The sequence below is a fragment of the Moschus berezovskii genome, chromosome 11 (genome assembly GCF_049115385.1).
Source record: "Moschus berezovskii isolate FMDL1 chromosome 11, NW_MosBer_1.0, whole genome shotgun sequence".
In the NCBI taxonomy this organism is placed as follows: Eukaryota; Metazoa; Chordata; class Mammalia; order Artiodactyla; family Moschidae; genus Moschus; species Moschus berezovskii.
Genome location: NC_142470.1, coordinates 18,599,512 through 18,621,164, shown reverse-complemented (window position 1 = coordinate 18,621,164; position 21,653 = coordinate 18,599,512). Strand labels below are relative to the sequence as shown.

Here is a 21,653-nt window from a genome sequence, read left to right as displayed (position 1 = left end):
GGACACGACTGAAGACAAAGGCACTTCTTATCTAGGTCACCTTTTTGGGGGGTCTGTGGCCCTCCTCCTCCTCCCGGGCCCCCGCCCCACCCGGCTTTGTCCCCAACTTCCCCCAGCGCTGGCTCGACGGCGCCCCGCACGTCGGCCCGCCTTTGTCCGGCGGCCGCCCGGCTCCCCTTTGTTGTCCACCGCTGCTCCCGGAGAGGGGTGGGCTGGCCGCCGCGCTCGAGGAGGAGGAGGAAGGAGGGATAAGCGGTGGGGGGCGGGGCGGGGCGAGGAGGCGGAAAAGTCCCCACCCGAGGGAGGCCGGCCCGCGAGCAGTCAGCTAGCCGCGGCCGGACAGCCCCTGGTGCCCCTCACGCCGGACTGCGGGGCTCCGGGGGGCCCGGGATGGGGGCGGAGCGCCGCGCGGCCGGCGGGCCCTGATTGGCTGCGGGCGTCGAGGCGCCGCGCCGCGATTGGGCCGCGGGGCTGTCTGGCGCGAGGGCGCGCGAGGTGGGGAGGGGGCGGCTGGAAGCTGCTGGAAGTCAGGGGGCGGGGCGCGCGCGGGCGGCCCCGGGGGCGCGAGGGGGAGGACGCGAGGGCGCGGCCGCGGGCCGGCGGGCGGGGGCGCAGAAGGAGGGCCGAGCGGGTGGCCGCCCCCCCGGCCCCGCCCCGGCCCCGCCCCGCGCGCTCCGACCGCGGGCGGCCAGCGGGGCGGGCGGGCGAGCGAGCGGGCAGTATCCCCATCCTCTCGGGCGCGCACGAGCGGCTCGGGCGGAGCGGCAGGCCGGCCATGGCCACCACCAGCACCGCCAGCACCACCAGCACCACGGGCTCCACCCTGCTGCAGCCCCTCAGCAACGCCGTGCGGCTGCCCATCGACCAGGTCGGTACCCGAGGCGGCCCCGCTGGCCCCCTCTGCGCGGGACCCTGGGCGCGGGGCGCGGGGGCTGGGGCGCGAGCCCCCCCGAAGGGAGGGGCGGACCTGCTTGTTATTGTCCTCGCGTAGCCAGGCGCCGACTGCATACCTCCCCCCGCCCAGCTGCCCACCCTGCCCCCACCTCTCCGGGGCAGCCCGGGGGTGGGGGGCGCGCTCAGAGCCCCCGAAGTGCGCGCGTGCATGCTTGGCCCCGGCTCTCCGCCTGGGCAGCGCCCGACCCCGGCGGGCAGTCGGCGATCGAAGCCCCGAGCGGCTTCCAGTGCGTGGTGGGCACGGGTGTAGACAGTGCGTGGAAAGGCTGGGCTTTGCGGGAGCCCGGGATGTCTGTGCTCTGCGCGCGTGGCACCCGAAGCTCCGCCGGGGGTGGGGTGGAAAAAGGATGGATGTGCCTAGGTGGAGGGCGCGATTGGATGCGCTGTGGTGTGGCCTGGAGGAGGCCAGCTCCGGGGTCGGCCACTGGCCCTTGGGGACAATTGGTGTTGAAGTGCGGCTTATTCGAGAAGGAGGCAACCGTTTGGCGGGGGGGCGGAAAGGCAGAGGTTCTGCAGAAAAGTCAAAGTGAGTTTAATGACCAGGGTTTACAGTGGACAAAGTGGCAACGTTGTAGACGGGAGACACCCTCCCCCGCTCCCAAAAAGCATTTGACACAGTATAGGGGAAGATCTGACATTTCAGTCCTCACTTGGGAGTTTGCAAGAAAGGCCTAAAGGGTTATTGAGAAAGAAACAGTCTTGCGATGGGAAAAGCAGCGCCATTTTTTTATTCAGAAAAGAAAGTTTGGGAGTTGTCAAGAGTGATATTTAGGGCAGTTGGGGACTCAGAGACCATTGCTTTAGCCCCAGGCTAGAGGTAGTTCGCTGAACATTTTGCTTTAGATTATTTCAAGTGGACTTGATCTAGAAGTGTTTGCATTTTACAGGGGATCCTGGGTCACTGTCCTTCTCTTGAACGTGTCGCTGTCATTGATGTCATCAGGGATTTCATTTCTAATACAGGATTCATCTGTGTCCAAACTCCGTTTCATAGCAGCAAGAGGGGACATTATCCTGTGCTTAACGTTGTGACACTTGGTACTTTGTGCTTCAGTGTTGGAAAAGCAAAACAGAATATATCCAATGAGTATAGAAAAATTCTGTCTCTGTTCAGATCTGAGTTCCTTACTTATATTTCAGTTATAACTGTTGGTTCTTAGTGAATACTATCCCCCATACATCTTTTTTAAAAATTAAAAAATAGTTTTATTTTATATTGGAGCGTAGTTGACTTACAATGTTGTGTTAATATCAGGTGTACAGCAAAATGATTTGGTTATACATATGCATATATCTATTCTTTTTCAGATTCTTTTCCCATGTAGGTTATTACAGACTGTGGAATAGAGTTCCCTGTGCTGTACAGTAGGTTCTTGTTGATTATATTTTATATATAATAGTGTTTACAAGTTTCTCCCAAGCTCCTAACCTCCTGTACATCTTAAATGAAAGTTAGAATGTGAATCTTGCTAATAGATTCTGGTGCTAATAGTGAAATTCATCACATGTTGTAAGAAAGTATCTTCTCTGTTTATTAATAAACTGATCAGAACTCAGGGTTTTTTGTCTTCTCAGTCCTGTGGAGAATTCTCACTTTCCTGAAGTGGAGCACAGTGTTTGCCTTTTAGTGTAGTACAACCCCCTTGGCTTAAGTAGGTTGCAGCTAGGATATCAGCAAATGCAGGCTAGGTATCTGTTTTTTTTTTTTTTTTAATGTTTTGCCAGTGAAAGCAAGAGAAATAGGCCTATAGCTTTTCCCTTGATTTAGGGAACAGGATTGTGCTCTTTTTCCTCCCTCTTTCTCTCTGTTTCTCTCTCCCTATCACGACGACATATTTTCTGTGCTGTGCTAAAGCCTTTTAGTTTATATAATGCTTGTAACTTTAAAAGTGATTTGATGTGATGAAATCATTAAAAAAAAATCTCAGCAATCAAGAGCAAGTTCGTTTTGGTCCTGACATAAAGCAGGAGAACCAAGGGATGGTGACAGGACTTAAGATTTTGACTTTGCTCCTTTATTATCTACAGGTACTCTTTCTTTTTTTGCTGATTTATGTTTGGCTGCACTGGGTCTTCATTGCTGTGCATGGGCTTTCTCTAGGTGCAGCGGGCCGGGTCGTTCTTCCCCGCAGGGCGCCAGCTTCGCACACCGTGGCCTCTCCTTGCACCGCTTGGGGTGTTGTGGCTCACGGGCTTAGTTGCTCCGCTGCACATGGAATCTTCCTTCAGTCGGGATCGAACCCACGTCCGCTGCATTGGCTGATGGATTCTTCTCCACTGTGCCACCAACGAAGTCCTCCACAGCTTTTGATTTTGTACTTTGAACACCTTCGTTCTCTTGAGACTACTCTGAATTTGCATAGCCAGTTGTATTTTGGGTTGTTTTTTCTCTTAACAAGTCTTAATATTGGTTTAATACAAGGCTTAACTTTTTATGGTGATAATACACTTTTTCTGAAGCACCGAAGAATTGACTTTTTTTTGCTGATAAAGCACTTGGAATAACTAAAAACTCATTTAGTAAGACTGGATAAGTAGTCATTGAGTCACTATTTTGAAGTTGAGCAAAACAGAAATTAAATTTGGTAACATGTAAATAATCAGGTCCCAGTTGAGAGAAAGCCTAAGAATTAGTTGTAATCAGATAGTGTGATTCAACTGGAGAAAGACAAATCAGGAAATGAAAAGTGTAAAAATACAACTTGTTAGTATGTTAATTTGGTATGTGCTAATTAACAGTTTTGAAAAATTAGGAAATTATAAAAGCAGTTATTTGATGTCAGAGGAAGAGAAGGACCTTAGAGCCAGAAAACAGCTTTTTTGATAGAGTAAGTATGAAATTTCAGAAATGATAGAGATTATGTATGGATATAAGAATGCACGTTGCAGGATCATGTAGGCGAGAAAGAAGGAAATATGTTGCACTGAGGCCAGGGGAAGAAAAGGAGCAGAGTTATGGCTTGACTGAGACTCCTGAGAGTTCCAGAGAGACCTTGAGGGAACTGTAGTGTTTGTTCAGTAGGTCTCACATTTAAATATTGATAAACATATAAATCTGGTATTGAGTGAGGTTCAGTGATGTTCTAAGATGGGAAATATCTAGTATCTGATGTTTTCCCTTTCCAGGCCTTGCATTCCAGCTGACTTTATTTCTAGAATGGTTTGTTATCACTAAAAGGATCTGTGAGGGGATTTGGGCTAAGGTGGGGAGACAAGGGCCACCTTGTTACCGAGAAGACGTCAGATGTCATTGAACAGAGTTGTATTCTTTATTAGTTGCTGAGAATTTTTAAATGGTGAATTTTTAAAAGCCCCAACATGAATATCAAATAGGAGAGAGTAATTGTCCAGATCAACTCTTTTTTTAAGAGCATCCTTTTTTTTTAAACCTCGACATGTAGGTTCTATTGCATTTGACTTACCTCATCCTCTGCGTTATCAGATCGAGGGACTCTCTAGCCTTCTTCTTCTTCCCTCTCTTTACCTTTCCTTTTAAACCATTTTTCCTCTTTACTTCCCTTGATGCTGGAATTACAGTGAGATTGGAATGTTTCCCTGGTGATGTGATGTGCAGGATGGCATACTTGGCCTCATGGGACAGGGCTGTTGGGGACAGGGTATTAGTTTTAGAGACGAGGTGCTGAACTTTCTGGGGCAAGGAGAGGGGCGGGAGGGAGACTCAAGATATTTTGAAAGATTTGGAGGAAGGAGGAATAGGCCCAGCGGTTGTGACAGGTTCTGCAAAGTCAGGTAATAATCATCATGGGTAAAACCTGACAGTTGACACACCTCTTTCATGTTCTTTGTATCTTTCTTCTCCATCCTCACAACACCTTGTGAAGTCAGATAAAATCCCAGGCCTGAAATATTTTAGCTTCAGGTGTGTATGTACATGGGGCTTCCCTGGTGGCTCAGTGATAAAGAACCCGCCTGCCAATGCAGGAGACTTGGGGTTCATCCCTGAGTCGGAAAGATCCCCTGGAGGAGGAATTGGTAACCCACTCCAGTATTCTTGCCTGGAAAATCCCATGGACAGGGGAACCTGGAGGGCTACAGTCACTTGGGTCACAAAAGAGTTGAACACAACTTCGCAATGAAGCAACAATATATGTACATATGGTATTAAGCATTTGAGTAAAAGGTCTGTTTTAATTTATTTTTTTAACATGTCGCAAGTTGTTTGGTAGATCATTGTTTTAGATCCAGTTTGCCAGTGTATTTTTGGAGGACAAGGTGGAGAGGAAGACCTCTCCTAACGCTGAAGTGCTGGTGGAGATGGTTGGGGTGGGGAAAACCCTGTGTGGACAGAAGAGGGAATCCTTGTATCCTTTTTTGGGGGTCATTTTGTTGATTGACGGTTTCTGTGTCTTCTCCCCAACTCAATGCCATGTAAATAACCCAGGAAGTGAAATACTGTCTTAGGGAAAAGAGTGGTTTAAAACATTGACCACTTGAATTCTCCTACAACTGTGTACTGTGATGAGCCTGTGTTCTACAGGTGAAGCAGAAAATGACAGTCAGTTTTGAGCCTTTTTAAGATTATGACTTTCAGAAAAAGAAGGTGATTGGCAACAAGACAAGCAAATCACAGGTCTGTTTTATTTTAAAATTGCCATTTGAATGCTTTAGGTTTTGGATATAAGTATTTAACTCGTTTGTCGCTCCTATCCACTTTTACACTTGTAATGAGCCTCAGCCTTCATCCTGAGAACCTTGCCGTATTGAGGCAGTCTGCTGTGGAAGATTCCTTTTAATCAGGAAGGCATATGGGCCTGAGAATATGGACTCTGTATTTTGGGCCCTGCCAGTTAACTAATTTTGAATACGTCACTTTACATAAATGAGTTTCCCCCTTTGTAAAATGTGTGTTGCACTTGGTTTTAAAATTCCATAATTGTGTGTTTGTTTCATTCAGCTGCCCCAGATTCTTTTTGGACTGAGTTGAAGGGAGTATAAATATGAACTCGGGGAGGAAAATGGACTAATAAATTTTGATGTTTTCAGCAGTAAGTTTAAACTGCCTGTCTGGTTAGTCCCGGGGCAAATGCAGAGGACCAGGTGCCCTAAGTTGTAGTCCATGTCCGTTTCCCTGTGTCAGTTTCCCTTCCTTGTAGAAAGTACTAATGCCATGGCAGAGTAGAAATGGCGTGGTTGGTTTGGAACAAGATTCTGCCAGCCTTGTGCTTGTTGGCAAATTACTTTGTCTTTCCTAAAGACCTAGTTTCCTCATCTATAAAATAAAGATAATAGTAGCTATTTGTATGCCAAGACATGGAAGCAACCTAGATGTCCATCGACAAATGGGTGAAGAAGTTGTGGTACACGTACCTAATGAAATGTTACTCAGCCATTAGAAGGAATGAATTTGAGTCAGTTCTAGTGAGGTGGATGAACCTAGAGCTTGTTATACAGAGTGAAGTAAGTCAGAATGTGAGGAGCAAGTTCTGTATATTAACACATATATAGGGACTCTAGAAAGATGGTACTGATGAACCTATTTGCAGAGCAGGAATAGAGATGCAGACATGGAGAACAGACTTGTGGACACAGTGGGGGAAGGAGAGGGTGGGATAAATTGAGAGTAATATTGACACACATTTACTGCCATGTGTAAGACAGATAGCTAGGGAGAAGGTGTATAACACAGGGAGCTCAGCCCAGTGCTTTGTGATAACCTGGAAGGGTGGGATGGGTGGGGTGGGAGGGAAGTTTAGGAGGAGGGGATATATGTGTACTTATGACTGATTCATAAGAAACCCATGGTTTCTGTATGGTAGAAACTCAACTCAAAATTGTAAAGCAGTTATCCTCCAATTAAAAATAAATAAAAAATAAATAGTAGCTGTTTGTGGATGATTGTGATGGTTAAAATACATGATCTATGTAAAATACCCGGCTCCTGGTAATGTTTGCTGCACCTTTCTTTCTTCTTTACAAAGTATGCAATATTTGGGATGTGTCTTCTATTTTTCTTTTGGGGAGCTGACATCTGTTCATATATATTCCATTTTAAGTCTCTAGGACTTCCTTTTTAGGAAGGGAAATTTAAGGCTCAGGTTCAGTCCTATCCCCCACACGGTGATTAAACTGGGATTAAAATCTCATTTTGAATTTGGAGTCAAAAGTGGTTTTTCTACTTCCTCACTGTTCAAGAGTTCTTTGTCCTCTGCTTTAAAAATGCCTAAGCAGGCTCAGATAACCCTAGTTTCTGTTTACCGTGGCCCATCAGAGCTGACTTTCCAGGGAAATAAAACAGCTCACAGACAGCTTTTGCCTGCAGTCAGTTTAGCAGGTGGGATTCTGCGATGATAAAACGTGACAAGATTTCTTTCAAATAAAACAAGCTGCAAACGGGGGTCCCTGGAAGAGAGCAATCATGTAATGGTTTTATGAATGACCTGGGTCCTGCTTTGGTAAATATGTAGGGTGCGGAAGTGTGAAAAGGTAGAATTGGGCTTCAGGGGATTTGAACAGGTGGCGCGTGCCCCCTCCTTTGCTTATCAGAATCCTCGCTGTTCTTTCAAGCCTGCAACCAGTGCACCTTGCCCATGAATCTTCTCCCGAGTCCCATCTGATGTGACTGCTGTCGTGTTTGAACCACAGAGGCATTTTGGATCTGGCGCTGTTCTGGCATTTATGTTCTGCTTCATGTTGTATGTATCCGTTAGGGTTCTGGTAGGAGACAGGCTGAACTAGGTAACCACGGAGACTCCAAGAACCATTTACTAAGAGGTGGGCAGGTTTGGGGAAATCAGCAAGGACTGGATAGTCTCCCAGGGCCAACTCCTCTGGGCCTGGGGAGCCAGAGGAGGGAAAGGGAGAGTCCTCGGGAATGAGACCGCCCCCCCCAGGGGTGGAGGAGCAGCTGTGGCCCCCCATGAGGACCCAGCCAGCCTACGGTGGGCTTGAGGGAGAGGGGAGGGGGGTGAATACCCCACTCCCTCCATCCCCTCTTGCCTGCTGGTGCCTCGGTCAGAGGGCAGATAGATGCTTCAGCGGCGGGCAGTGGGGGCACACTGCCGCCCCTGACGCGTCCTTCTCCGTGTCACCCACCTCTCCACGCGAGGAATACGGGTGAAAACCCTTTTGTCGGCCCTTAATGCGCATCCTCATCCTGTCTCTTTCTTTGCAGTCGCGTGTTTTGAAAGAACAGTTGGATCGTGCCTCTTCCATTTTTCTCATTTCGGTTCACTTCCAGCCATCATAATCAGGATTCTGCCGCCAATGCTAATAGCCACACCCAGTGGCGGGCTTTGTGCCTTGTAAAACTGATGGGTTACACGCTTACAAGTCTGCCCAGCTTCCAGGCTGCCCTTGGCAGTGCCCTTCTCTCTTTCCTCTTCTTCACTTAGGCTGCACCGGGTCTTAGTTGCAGCACATGAGATCACATGAGATCTCCGATTGTCACTGCCACACACGTGGGGTCTTTCGTTGCAACATGTGGGATCTAGTTCCTTGACCAGGGATCAAACCCAGGCCCCCTGCATTGGGAGCTTGGAGTCTTAGCCACTGGACCACCAGGGAAATCCCTGCAGTGCTTTTTAAAGTGTGACCTCTAAGACCTCTAAGATCACTTGTGTCAAAGATCACGAGGGATAGTCATTTAAAAATGTATATTCCCAGGCCCTCCCCAGACCTACAGAATGAGGGCCAGGGAACCTACATTTTTAACCAGGCTCCTTCTTAACCCCTCCCCTACCATAAGAGGTACATAGCTACCTGGCCACATTTTTTAAGGTTCTCCGTATTGTTAAAAGGTAATAAAAAAAATGTGATTTATTTTTTAATTGCGTTTTTTCAATGTTTGCATTTAACCAGTTAACTTGTAGTCTCCAAAATGTAATGCAATGTAATTGCACTATTGACAACATAGTCACAATTTTGGGGAAAGATAAAATCCGTAGTGCACACTGGGTAGTGTGACCCTGAGTTTTCGGCGAATGGTGTACATGTCTCCTTGTAGTCCTGTCGCTGTATCTGTAGTGACTGTATGTGTGACCTCATTGGAGAACATGTCAGGAGTCTAACTTTGGAATCCTTCCGGACTATGAGGCCTGCTCTGTGAGAGGCCCTGCCCCTCCCCCCCACCCCCCCACCATCCCCCCCACATTCTATGCCCGCTCACCTCTGGAAACCCCAGGCCTGAAAGAGAGGCCTAGAGCCTCCCTGAGCCAGTGGAGGCCAGCTCCCCTTCTGTTATTCAGACTCGACCCTCACTTTGGTCTCCTCTCACACACCCCCAGCTGTCTCCCAGCAAGAGCTGGAAGTTGCCAGAACTGCCAGAGGTTGTCAGGCTGGAGGTTAGATCCTGGTCTGCCGCCCACAGTACCTGCATGAACCAGTTACTTAAGGTTCCCACAGTACATCTTCCTATCTTTTAACTCCATGCCTTTGATCAGACTTCTGCCTGAAATGCCCTCTGCACTCCTTTGGGCCAGCAAACCTGTACTTGGCAGTACTCAGCTAAAGCCTGTGCCTCCTTGACGAAGAATTTTAAAGACTGGAAAATCCCATGGACAGAGGAGCATGGCAGGCCGCAGGCTACAGTCCACAGGGTCGCAAGAGTTGGACACGACTTAGCGACTAAACCACCACCACCATCCCATCCTTTCCAGTCCCTTGCTGCTCCCTCTGGGCCTCCTGTGTGTCTGACGCAGGCGCACACAGTAGGCGACTGCCTGCTGCTGCCTGAGGCTGTGGGCATCCTGGGTGGAGCCTTGTCAAGGAGACGCTTCTCGAACCTCAGGGGTGTTTCTGCCATGAGGCCGGTTGCAGAGGAAGCTCAGAGAGGAGACAAACAAACGGACAGTTGTCCTGTCTTTATCTAGAAGGAACAGAGAGCTGGGCTTTGAGTGCCCCGCCCTCTCTCTTGTGGGTGGGGGCCCTGCAAGAGGGATCCTTTCAGATTCTACCCCCCTGAGCCAGGTCCCCCAGCCAGCCAGTTCAGGAAAGCCTGGCTAGTGGCAGGTGTCACCAGGGGCTCCTCCTTGGGTGGCCCATGTCCTTGGGGAGAGATGAAGCCAGGGGCCAGCCCAGCTGCCAATCAAATGGACCTCACTCTTCCACGAAAGTCCCAGCCTCCTACCAGCTCAGCATCAGACAGAGATGTCACATGCTTTCTGTTTTAATCTGTAATCCCGTAGAAGCTTTTTCAGTTTTTTGAGGTTTTCTATGCCAAACTGGTTACCTATAGAAGGAAGAGTTGTAGGTAGTATATACATTTAGATATATTTAAGTTACTCAGTTACATGTTATATTAAAATAAATAGCTCCCTGCTTATACAAACAAAAAATTCTGAATCCTTTCATTTTCTCTTTGAAGGTAGATTATAGGTAAAACTACAACATATGAAAGACATTTAAGTGATACTTACTTTGTTAAAACTGCGGAGAGAGGTGCTGCCTTTTGCATAACACTAGAGAAGGAAATGGCAACCCACTCCAGTGTTCTTGCCTGGAGAATCCTAGGGACAGGGGAGCCTGGTGGGCTGCCATCTATGGGGTCATATAGAGTCGGACACGACTGAAGTGACTTAGCAGCTGCTGCTACTGCTACTGCCAAGTCACTTCAGTCGTGTCCGACTCTGTGTGACCCCATAGACGGAAGCCCACCAGGCTTAGCAGCAGCAGTTTCAAAACCACTGGTCCTTTGGGTGCGCAATAAATAGTGATTGAACTGAGTGTATCTGATTTAACAACATGAAATTTCAAAGATAAATGTGAAGACTTGCAGTGAAGTACTAGAAATTAATTATATAGAAGGAGACTTGCCTGAGACTAGCATTAAATTTTATAAACCATGGGAGTTTCTGTTTATTGTAAGGTGTTGTGACCTGACAAGGTCATGGGTCAGGTGAAGTAGTTAATATCAACATGAATTCCAAACTTATGTCCTGGCTAGGCAAGGAACATACGTGGATGTAAATGAAGGTATACACAGCCTGACTGTCTGGAACACCCATGCTCAGCCTAAAAGGAAAGCCTACATTCACATTCACTGATGCTTACCAGGGCTGGTTTTTCGGGGGAAGCCAGACCTCTGGATTTTTTTGTGTGAAAATTTGTGATTTAAAAAATTTTGCCCAATGTTTTCCCAAGTTTTCTTTTTTTTTTTGAGCCCACACAACTTAGCTAAGGCCAGATTTAGCTTATTGGCCATTAGGAAGAAGGTAGCCGTTTCTACTACAGTCAATAGTGGTCATTCCAATCTGAAGGACACTGTCTTCTTTGGAGACATCAAGGACACTTGACGGACCCCATGATAACCATACCGGGCAGTCAGGGCTGCAGAAAGCTCGGGACCACGTCATGTGATCCCTGAAGATGTAAGTCTTGTATTTCATCACTTAGTAATTTTGTCCTTTAAACTGGCCAGCCGGATTTCAGATTAAGTTTTGTCTGACTGGTTCTTGTCATTTGGAAAGGGTCACATCTCAGAAATAATCTTGAACACTAATCTCACTTAAAGTGGAAAGGTTGGAATTTCCCACTACTACCATTTTATTCCTTTTGCAGATGGAGTATTTCAATTATTAATGGACCTAAGTGGTCAAGGCTGTTTTATGGGGTGTGAAATTATGAAAAATATGTCTAACTAGTAGAGAATGAATTCATACTTGGAACAGTCTTGATTGCCAGATAAACCCCTACCAATTTTTAAGGTTTTTTTTTTTTTTGAGTGTACATTGAATTTTGACCAGCATCTTTTATCTTGTGAGAACTGTTTGAGCTTTGAAGTGTAAGTTTGATCCACGGTGAGTTTCACTGTGAGGTTTAAGTTTAATCTATAGTGAGTTTCCCTGTGAGTGTTAGTGTGCTTTTTCTAATACTGGGATGGACACAGCTGTTCTTGTTAGCTGCTTACCAAGAATAGACATGACGAAGACTTTTGGTGTCTGTGCAGAGCTGAGAGAGTAGAGATGGAGGGCAGCGCAGGGTGCCCTTGGCTGGTACTTAGTACCTTCGGGGATGGTTTCGTGTGCTCTAAGATTATCATCCTGCTGTGGGATCCCTGTACCTTTCCTGTAGGATGAGACGAGTCATATCTTCTCCTTTTGTTCTTAGAAAATGTTTTAAAAGCCACACAGTAAAGGAAAATCTTGGTATATTTGGCATCACAGCTTTGAGCTTCAGCCTTCCATTAGATTTGAGTGGAAATTCTGATAAACTAGTAAAAATTGAAGAATAGAGTTTTTGGGGTCTTGTCGAACTGTATGTTTTTTCTTCTTTCCTATGTGGATTGCAAGGATTCATTTCTAAAGAGTTGGGTTTCTTTTTTTAAATATTAGGATTTAAATATTAATTAAATATAAATTTAAATATTATAAATTAAATATAAATATAAATATTAATTTAAATATAAATTAATGGAGAAATAAATATGTTGTTCCGAGAAGGTTTTTGGCACAGGCTCAGTTTCAGCACATGGGACTATGAAATAATTTATAAAGTAATAACTCTGTTAGGAATGTGGCATTTGGTAGGAAACACGTGTCAATTTAGAAAAAAAATCCTGCATGGAATATTAAAGATAGAAGGATGTTGGGATCATTTCAGCGAGGACAAAATAGACTGAAATAGTGCCAGAATGCTGGTCTTGGATTGTTTCCCCTTTTTTTGTATTGATTTTCCTAAAAGCAGGAACCTCTGGAAAATAGTGAAAATATTAAATTGCTTTTGGCGATTCTGCCCCTAACTCCAGATTTGGTAAATGTACCAAATATTGGAGTTTTAGCTCTTGTGAAATGAAGGAGCGCTGTCAGTACAGGCCAGCGCCCTGGCCAGGCTGGTAACACAGGCAGGTTTGCAAGGAAACGAGTCATCTTTCTGTTGGACAGTGAGCAACGAGAGAAAACCTAATGTGCGTTAGTAGAAGTTATATACTGGGGGAGATGGTCAGGGTCAAAATCAAGAGCCTTCTCTGAAACCGGGGCCCAAGTCAGCTATGTAGGAGCAGTGCAAAAGACAGACCTTTGACAGGTTGGCATCGTTCTGAGAAACTGAGAATGTGTTAGTCTATAGTGAGTGTTGTTACTTTTATAAGGTTTTTATACAAGGAAGCTGCTGGGTCGTCGGTATCATTTTAGATGTTAGGGATTACCGTTTTGGCAGTAAAGATGGAAAAGAATGAAGGTAGCACTGTCCATGCAGCATGTGGTGTAGGCCAGGGGTTTTCTCAGGCCCTGGGGAGATGCAGAGATAGCTTGAGCCAGTTTGGCTCCTGAGCTTCTAGTCTAGAGGGAGGGGAAAGACAGACACACCTGTACGGCACGTGAGATGTTTCATTGGAGAGATGCCGGGCTTTGTTCGGACAAGGCTGCTGCACAGAGTCCCAATGATAAGGGGCTTTAAAGAGAATAGACTATACTTTTCTCACATCAGTTTTGATGTAAATGGTCCAGATTGGTGGATAGATCCGCTTCACCTGGTCCTACAGAGAACACTGTTCCTTCCAGCACATTGTTCTGCTACCTCACCAGCCTGATTGTGGTTGAGGCTGGTTACCTGAGGGCAGAGGTCCTTACACACGAGGTTTCATGAGAGTCCCCTGCGGCTGCTGTTGCGTTGCTCAGTTGTGTCCAACTCTTTTGCGACCCCATGGACTGCAGTGAGCCAGGCTCTTCTGTCTGTGGGATTTCCCAGGCAGGAATAGTGGAGTGGGTTGCCATCTTCTTCTCCAGAGAATCCCCTGCAGCGCTGTTTAAAACACAGATTGCCTAAGCTACAGCCAGAGTTTTTAATTCAGTTAAGTCTGAGTTTGCAAGTGTGAGCGGTTCCCGGGTCATGTTACTGCTGTGGGTCTGGTGACCAGACCTTGAGAACCTGAAGGGGAAAGAGGGAGCAGACACGGAGGGGAAAGGAACCTCTCTGGGTCCCAGTTGTGGGCCAGAAGTGGCACATATGTGTTTCTTGGACTGTATTTCCCTTTGCCAGCGCTCTGTCATATGCCCATAGGTCCCAGGACGGGGCTGGGTAGAGGTTGGGTAGGGAAAGAGAGCAGGGCTGGCTGTACCACCCTGGAACCTTCGGGAGAGAAACATCTGTAACTCGGGATTGGACTGGTTGGGGCGAGGTAACATTTGAGCCAGAATCTCGAAGGATAAATTTTCCTGGCATCCCAGAGCAGAAGTACAACTGGTAGTTAAGCAAACAGTGTTTGCAGAGGCATGCACGGCAGGCTCACCCCTTGAGTGAGTATGGACGGATGGCCAAGCTCTGCTTGAGGCCTTGAGCTACAGCAATGAGAGAGGAGACAGGCAGGGTCTGGTGATGCCGCTGGTTACAAAGCAAACAGGTTTCATGGGTTAAGTAGTCCAGCGGTTAAGGCTGTGGGTTCAGGAGCCAGCTCAGGTTCAAGCTCTGGTTCCGTGGGAGTGGTCTGAGCCTTGCTTTATCTACATTGCAGAGCCTTGTGGGTAGTAAGCGCTCTGTAAACGTCAGCGGTTGTGGTCATTGCACCTTCGGTGTGAACTGCTAGTGTGAAACGAAATCTTCCCCTGGAAGTCTCTGTTGAATGGTTGTCTGACTTCTGCATGAAGGGTTCTGTGATGGAAAGCTTGCTGTCTACGCTGGGGTAGCCAGGTCCCTTTTTGCATAGCTGTCATGGGTAGAGAGTTTGTCATCTTGGTGCTTACAGACTTTCTGGAGTAATCCAGAAGTGGTCTGAATAAGCCCACTTTTTCATGGTCACCTTTTGGATTATGAGAGACACTCCATTCTGTCTTCACATGGTTGGCTGATGAACAGGTGCACATTAGTAAATCAGGTATTGATGCCCCTAAACCTTCTACTGTGGAGTTTGTGGGCTCCTGAGTGAATGTTTCTAACTCTCCTGTACCTGGAAGTCCAGTTTTCAAGGGTGACATCTTTAGAGCATTGCAATGTTGGCATCCTTGTTTGAAGACTTGTTGCTTTTTGCCTCTAATCATTTGCAGTCATGTCTGACTCTTTGAGATCCCACAGACTGTAGCCTACCAGGCTCCTCTGTCCATGGGATACTCCAGTCAGGAGTACTGGAGTGGATTGACATTCCCTTTTCCAGGGGATCTTCCTGACCCAGGGATCGAACCCTGGTCTCCCGTGTTGCAGGCAGGTTCTTTATCATTTGAGCTACAGGGAAGACCTCTATTATCTGTTAGTATGTACTAAAAATAAAAATAAAGCTACTGACCTGGTAATAAGCATGTTCTTTGAGAAAAGTAATAGCTGAGACACCGTAGAAAACCATTAGGCATGCCCCAGATACCACCTCTTTAGATTCAGTGGACTCATTGTATTCATGGCTGATTATTTTCAGGCGTGAGAAAAAGAACATAACTGAAGAGTGTGGATGAAATACCGGAAATGTATTATCTAAGGTTGCCTCTAAATAAGGGCCCATCAAATCACAATCTGTGTCTGATGGTTGAGTGTTAAAATCAACAGAGTCAAAGCTGAATGTATCCAGACAGATCTCAAGAGATTTCTTTGTCTTCAGCTCCTGTAATCACAGCGTGCCCTGTAATCATTTCTGCAAACACTCTCTGGACTCAAAACAATAGGAAGTCTCTTAGAGCATTCTTATGAAGACCATTGGTCTCAGGTTTGACCAGTGAGAATGAAGCATGTTTTGGAAACCCCAGTTCTCTTTAACACTTTCCTTTTGTCCATGTTTCTTATATATTTTTATTATGTATGTATGATTCATTATGGATATTGTGGTGTGTGAGTTTAGAGTTCTTTCTCCTTGTGAAATTGAGATGACAGAGCTAATTATTCTACTTTTAATTCATTAGTGTAGAGTTCCCAAATAGAGCTTTTTCATTAAAAAGGTCATTTTTTCATGACTTAAAAGGAACTAAATAAGTAAAAACCAAATATGGTTCTTAAAGTTTTTTTTTTTTAATGATAGTACACTAAACAATTTTACAAGTAATAGAATTATAAAACAATATAATCTTTTCCTGACTTTTAAAAAATTTATAAAATTATCCTCAGTGGATATAATGTTCTTAAAGTTGTCGTCTAAATGAACCTTTCTCAACACTCACATTAACTCATTTGCTTTCCTGTTAATAGTTTTTATACTTATCAATTATAATAACATTTTACTGTCATAGCAAGCAACTATTTATATATTAATGGACAGAATATTAATATAAAAGTAACAGATGATTTTAAGTGAAATGTAGAATGCTTATCTATATATATGCATATTTGAAAGTTACTTTTCATTTATAGCCAATAAATATGAATGACATGCATTGTTTATATTGTTGCTGACCAGAAATGACAATAGATTAAAGACCTAAATGTAAGACTGGAAACCATAAAACTCCTAGGAATAAACATAGGTAGAACACTCTTTGACATAAATTGTCAGTCTCTTTTTGGATCTGTCTCTGAAGGCAAATAAAAAAATGCAAAAATAAACAAATGAGACCTAATTAAACTTAAAAGCTTTTACACAGCAAAGGAAACTACTGACAAAAGGAAAAGATAACCTACTGAGTGGGAGAAAATACTTGCAAATGACGTGACCGACAGAGGATGAATATCCAGAATATGCAGACAGCTCATACAGCTCGGTATTATAAAAACCAAACAACCCAATTAAAACATGAGCTGAAGACCTGAATAGACGTTTTCCCAAAGATAACATAGAGATGGCCAACAGGCACATGAAAAGATGCTCAACATTGCTAATCATCAGAGAAATGCAAGTCAAAACCACAGTGTTATCACTTCACACCTATCAGAGTGGCCACCACCAAAAAGACCACAGATAGCAAATGTTGGTGAGGCTGTGGAGAAAAGGGAGCCTTCTTGCACTGTTGGTGGGAATGTAAATTGGTGCACGCCCTGTGGGAGACAGCATGGTGGTTCCTCAAAAAACTGAGAATAGAACTACCATACGATCCAGCAGTTTTACTCCTGGGTGGATGTCTGAAGAAAATAAAAAGACTAATTTGAAAAGATACATGAACCCCAGCATTCATAGCAGCATTATTTACAGTAACAAAGATATGGAAGCAGCCTACGTGTCCATCAACAAGTGAATGGATAAAGAAGAGGAAGTATGTATGTGTGTGTGTAGTGTACACGTATATACATATATACACAGGTACACATACGCTTGCATATATATGATAAAATATTAATCATAAAGAAAAATGAAATTCTGCCATTTGCCGCAACATGTCAAACAAAGACAAATGCTGTATGTTTTCACTTATATGTGGAATCTGAAAAATAAAAGCAATGAGTATAACAAAACAGAAATAAATTTACAGATCTAGAGAACAAACTAGTGGGTACCAGTTTGGAGAGAGAAGCAGGGAGGGGCAGGATACGGATAGAGGATGAAGAGATACAAACTACTAGGTATCAAATGAGTAATCTACAAGGTGTACTATACAACTTAGGGAATATAGTCATTGAATTATAATAACTTTAAACTGAGTATGGCATCACCGACTTGATGGACATGGGTTTGAGTGAACTCCGGGAGTTGGTGATGGACAGGGAGGCCTGGTGTGCTGTGGTTCATGGGGTCGCAAGGAGTCGGACACGACTAAGCAACTGAACTGAACTGAACTGAACTGAAAACTGAGTATAATCTGTAAAAATATTGAATCACTGTATTGTACACCTGAACGTAATATAATATTGTACGTCAACTATACTTCAATTTTAAAAAAAGAAATGGTAGATTCAGTTCAGTTCAGTTCAGTTGCTCAGTTGTGTCCGACTCTCCGCGACCCCATGAATCACAGCACGCCAGGCCTCCCTGTCCATCACCAACTCCTGGAGTTCACTCAAACTCATGTCCATCGAGTCGGTGATGCCATCCAGCCATCTCATTCTCTGTCGTCCCCTTCTCCTCCCGCCTCCAATCTTTCCCAACATCAGAGTCTTTTCCAGTGAGTCAACTCTTGGCATGAGGTGGCCAAAGTATTGCAGTTTCAGCTTTAGCATCAGTCCCTCCAAATGGTAGATTAGTGTATCTCAAGTGATAAAATTGAGATAAGTGACAAATTCCAGGATGCTGGAAGTGACCAGGAAAAGGCATTAGGCCTTTTTGTCCTTTCACAGCCCATGAATCAAAGCAAAGCAAAACAGTGGATTTGAGCTGAGTGTCAGAGTGAAATCAAACTTTAGTTCATCTATAACGAAAATTGAAAAGTGGGTGAAATTCGTTTTCTTTTGTTTGTTTTTTGCTCATTGGGAACTGATTCTTCTCTATTTATAACAAGTGGATGTGTTTGAAATTTGTGCATCTCCAGTTTCCTGTGTTTCAACTAATGTATCATGTACCTGAATAGGGAACTGAATATAGTTTGTATGTTTTATGATTTTAAAAGTAATATATGTTCATTTTTAAAATACAGAAAGGTATAAGATGAAAATTTAAAAATCACTCATTGTTCTTCAACTTCCGCAACCATTTTTTTAGTGTGTGTATTTAAAAAAAATTGGTTGCATACCAAATATAAGATTTTTGTAACCTTTTGTTTTTGCTTAACACTTTGAAGTCACTTCCAATTTTATTAAATTGATTTTCAAAACCAATATAATGTTCTGTAATTTGGCTATATCACGTGTGATTATTCTGTTATGTACAATTTTTTGCTACCATGTTTTTGCGACAAACTTCTTTATATATACATGTGGTGTATATTTGCTGTTAATTTCCTTAGGAAAAGAAGCTTCTTCAGTCTGAAGCAGTATGCAGAATCACTGGTTTTTAAACAATTATTAGAACTTTTGCTTTTGCTCGTAATATAGTTTCACGGTCCACATACTGTTGAAGCCTGGCTTGGGGAATTTTGAGCATTACTTTGCTAGCATGTGAGATGAGTGCAATTGAGCGATAGTTTGAACATTCTTTGGCATTGCCTTTCTTTGGGATTGGAATGAAAACTGACCTTTTCCAGTCCTGTGGCCACTGCTGAGTTTTGCAGATTTGCTGTCATATTGAGTGCAGCACTTTCAGAGCATCATTTTTCAGGATTTGAAATAGCTCAACTGGAATTCCATCACCTCCACTAGCTTTGTTTGTAGTGATGCTTTCTAAGGCCCATTTGACTTCACATTCTAGGATGTCTGGCTCTAGGTGAGTGATCATACCATCGTGGTTATCTGGGTCATGAAGATCTTTTTTGTATAGTTCTTCTGTGTATTTTTGCCACCTCTTAATATCTTCTGCTTCTGTTAGTTCCCTACCATTTCTGTCCTTTATTGAGCCCATCTTTGTGTGACATGTTCCCTTGGTATCTCTGATTTTCTTGAAGAGATCTCTAGTCTTTCCCATTCTGTTGTTTTCCTCTATTTCCTTAATTGATCACTGAGGAAGGCTTTCTTATCTCTCCTTGCTATTCTTTGGAACTCTGCATTCAGATGTTATATCTTTCCTTTTCTCCTTTGCCTTTTGCTTCTCTTCTTTTCATAGTTATTTGTAAGGCCTCCTCGGACAACCATTTTACCTTCTTGCATTTCTTTTTCTTGGGAATGATCTGATCGCTGCCTCCTGTGATGAATATCACTAACCTCTGTCCATAGTTCTTCAGGTACTCTATCAAATCTAATCCCTTAAATCTATTTCTTACTTCCACTGTATAATCATAAGGGATTTGGTTTAGGTCACACCTGAATGGTCTAGTGGTTTTCCCTACTTTCTTCAATTTAAGTCTGAATTTGGCAAAAGGAGTTCATGATCTGAACCACAGTCAGCTCCTAGTCTTGTTTTTGCTGACTGTATAGAGCTTCTCCATCTTTGGCTGCAAAGAATATAATCGGTATGATTTCAGTATTGGTCACTCGTGGTGTCCGTGTGTAGAGTCTTCTCTTGTGTTGTTGGAAGAGGGTGTTTGCTATGACCAGTGCATTCTGTTGGCAAAACTCTTGTTAGCCTTTTCCTTGCTTCATTCTGTACTCCAAGGCCAAATTTGCCTATTACTCCAGGTATCTCTTGACTTCCTACTTTTGCATTCCAGTCCCCTGTGATGAAAAGGACATAGTTTTTGGGTGTTCCTTCTTATAGATCTTCATAGATCTGTTCAACTTCAGCTTCTTTGGCATTACTGATTTGGGCGTAGACTTGGATTATTGTGCTATTGAATGGTTTGCCTTGGAAATGAACAGAGATCATTCTGTCATTTTTGAGATTGCACCCAAACACTGCATGGTGTGAACTTCCAGATGTTCAAGCTGGATTTAAAAAAGGCAGAGACACCAAAGATCAAATTGCCAACATCCGTTGGATCATTGAGAAAGCAAAAGAGTTCCAGGAAAACATCTACTTCTGCCTTATCGACTACGCCAAAGTTATATATGGATGTGAAAGCTGGACTATAAAGAAAGCTGAGCACTGAAGAATTGATGCTTTTGAACTGTGGTGTTGGACAAGACTCTTGAGATTCCCTTGAACTGCAAGGAGATCTAACCAGTCCATCCTAAAGGAAATCAGTCCTCAGTATTCACTGGAAGGACTGATGCTGAAACTGAAACTCCAACACTTTGGCCAACTGATGTGAAGAACTGACTCATTTGAAAAGACCCTGATGCTGGGAAAGATTGGAGGCAGGAGAAGAAGGGGACGACAGAGGATGAGATGATTGGATGGCATCACCGACTCAATGGACGTGAGTTTGAGTAAACTCCGTGAGTTGGTGATGGACAGGGAGGCCTGGGGTGCTGCAGTCCATGGGGTCGCAAAGAATTGGACATGACTGAGCAGCTGAACTGAACTGAAGCCTTTGACTGTGTGGATCACAAAGAACTGTGGAAAATTCTTCAAGAGATGGGAATACCAGACCACCTGATCTACCTCCTGAGAAATCTGTGTGCAGGTCAAGAAGAAACAGTTAGAACTGGACATGGAACAATGGACTGGTTCCAAATTGGGAAAGGAGTACATCAAGGCTGTATATTGTTACCCTGCTTATTGAACTTATATGCAGAGTACATCATGCAGAATGCCGGGCTGGATGAAGCACAGACTGGAATTAAGGTTGTCGGGAGAAATATCAATAACCTCAGATATGCAAATGACACCCTTATGGCAGAAAGTGGAGAGAAACTAAAGAGCCTCTTGATGAAAGTGAAAGAGGAGAGTGAAAAAGTTGGCTTAAAACTCAACATTTAGAAAACTAAGGTCATGGCATCCAGTCCCATCATTTCTAGTCCCATGGCAAATAGATGGAGAAACATCTAAACATCATCTAAAGTGAGAGACTTTATTTTGGGGGCTCCAAATCACTGCGGATGGTGACTGCAGGCATGAAATTAAAAGGCGCTTGTTCCTTGGAAGAAAAGCTATGACAAACCTAAACAGCATATTAAAAAGCAGAGACATTACTTTGCCAACAAAGGTCTGTCTAGTCAAAGTTATGACTACGGTTTCAGTAGTCGTGTATGAATGTGAGAGTTGGACTGTGAAGAAAGCTGAGTGCCGAAGAATTGATGCTTTTGAACTGTGGTGTTGGAGGAGACTCCTGAGAGTTCCTTGGACTGCAAGGAGATCCAACAAGTCCATCCTAAAGGAGATCAGTCCTGGGTGTTCATTGGAAGGACGGATGGTGAAGCTGAAGCTTCAATACTTTGGCCACCTGATGCGAAGAGCTGACTCATTGGAAAAGACCTTAACACTGGGAAAGACTGAAGGAGGGAGGAGAAGGGAGTGACAGAGGATGAGATGGTTGGATGGCATCACTGACTCG

At 44.4% G+C, this 21,653-nt stretch overlaps 1 protein-coding gene across 2 annotated transcripts in view; it reads left to right on the top strand.

The window, feature by feature from the left end:
* Positions 1-687: 687 nt before the first annotated feature.
* The window catches only part of MBOAT2 (membrane bound glycerophospholipid O-acyltransferase 2), a 101,920-nt gene continuing 80,954 nt past the window's right edge, over positions 688-21,653 (top strand). Inside the window, exon 1 of one of the 2 annotated variants that reach the window (XM_055401132.2) lies at positions 688-868. In XM_055401132.2, coding sequence (XP_055257107.2) covers positions 776-868 — 93 coding nt within the window. In that variant the 5' untranslated portion in view covers positions 688-775. Of the gene's footprint in view, positions 869-2,632; positions 2,983-21,653 lie in introns of those variants that run through there. The other variant, XM_055401131.2, reaches the window with a different exon arrangement.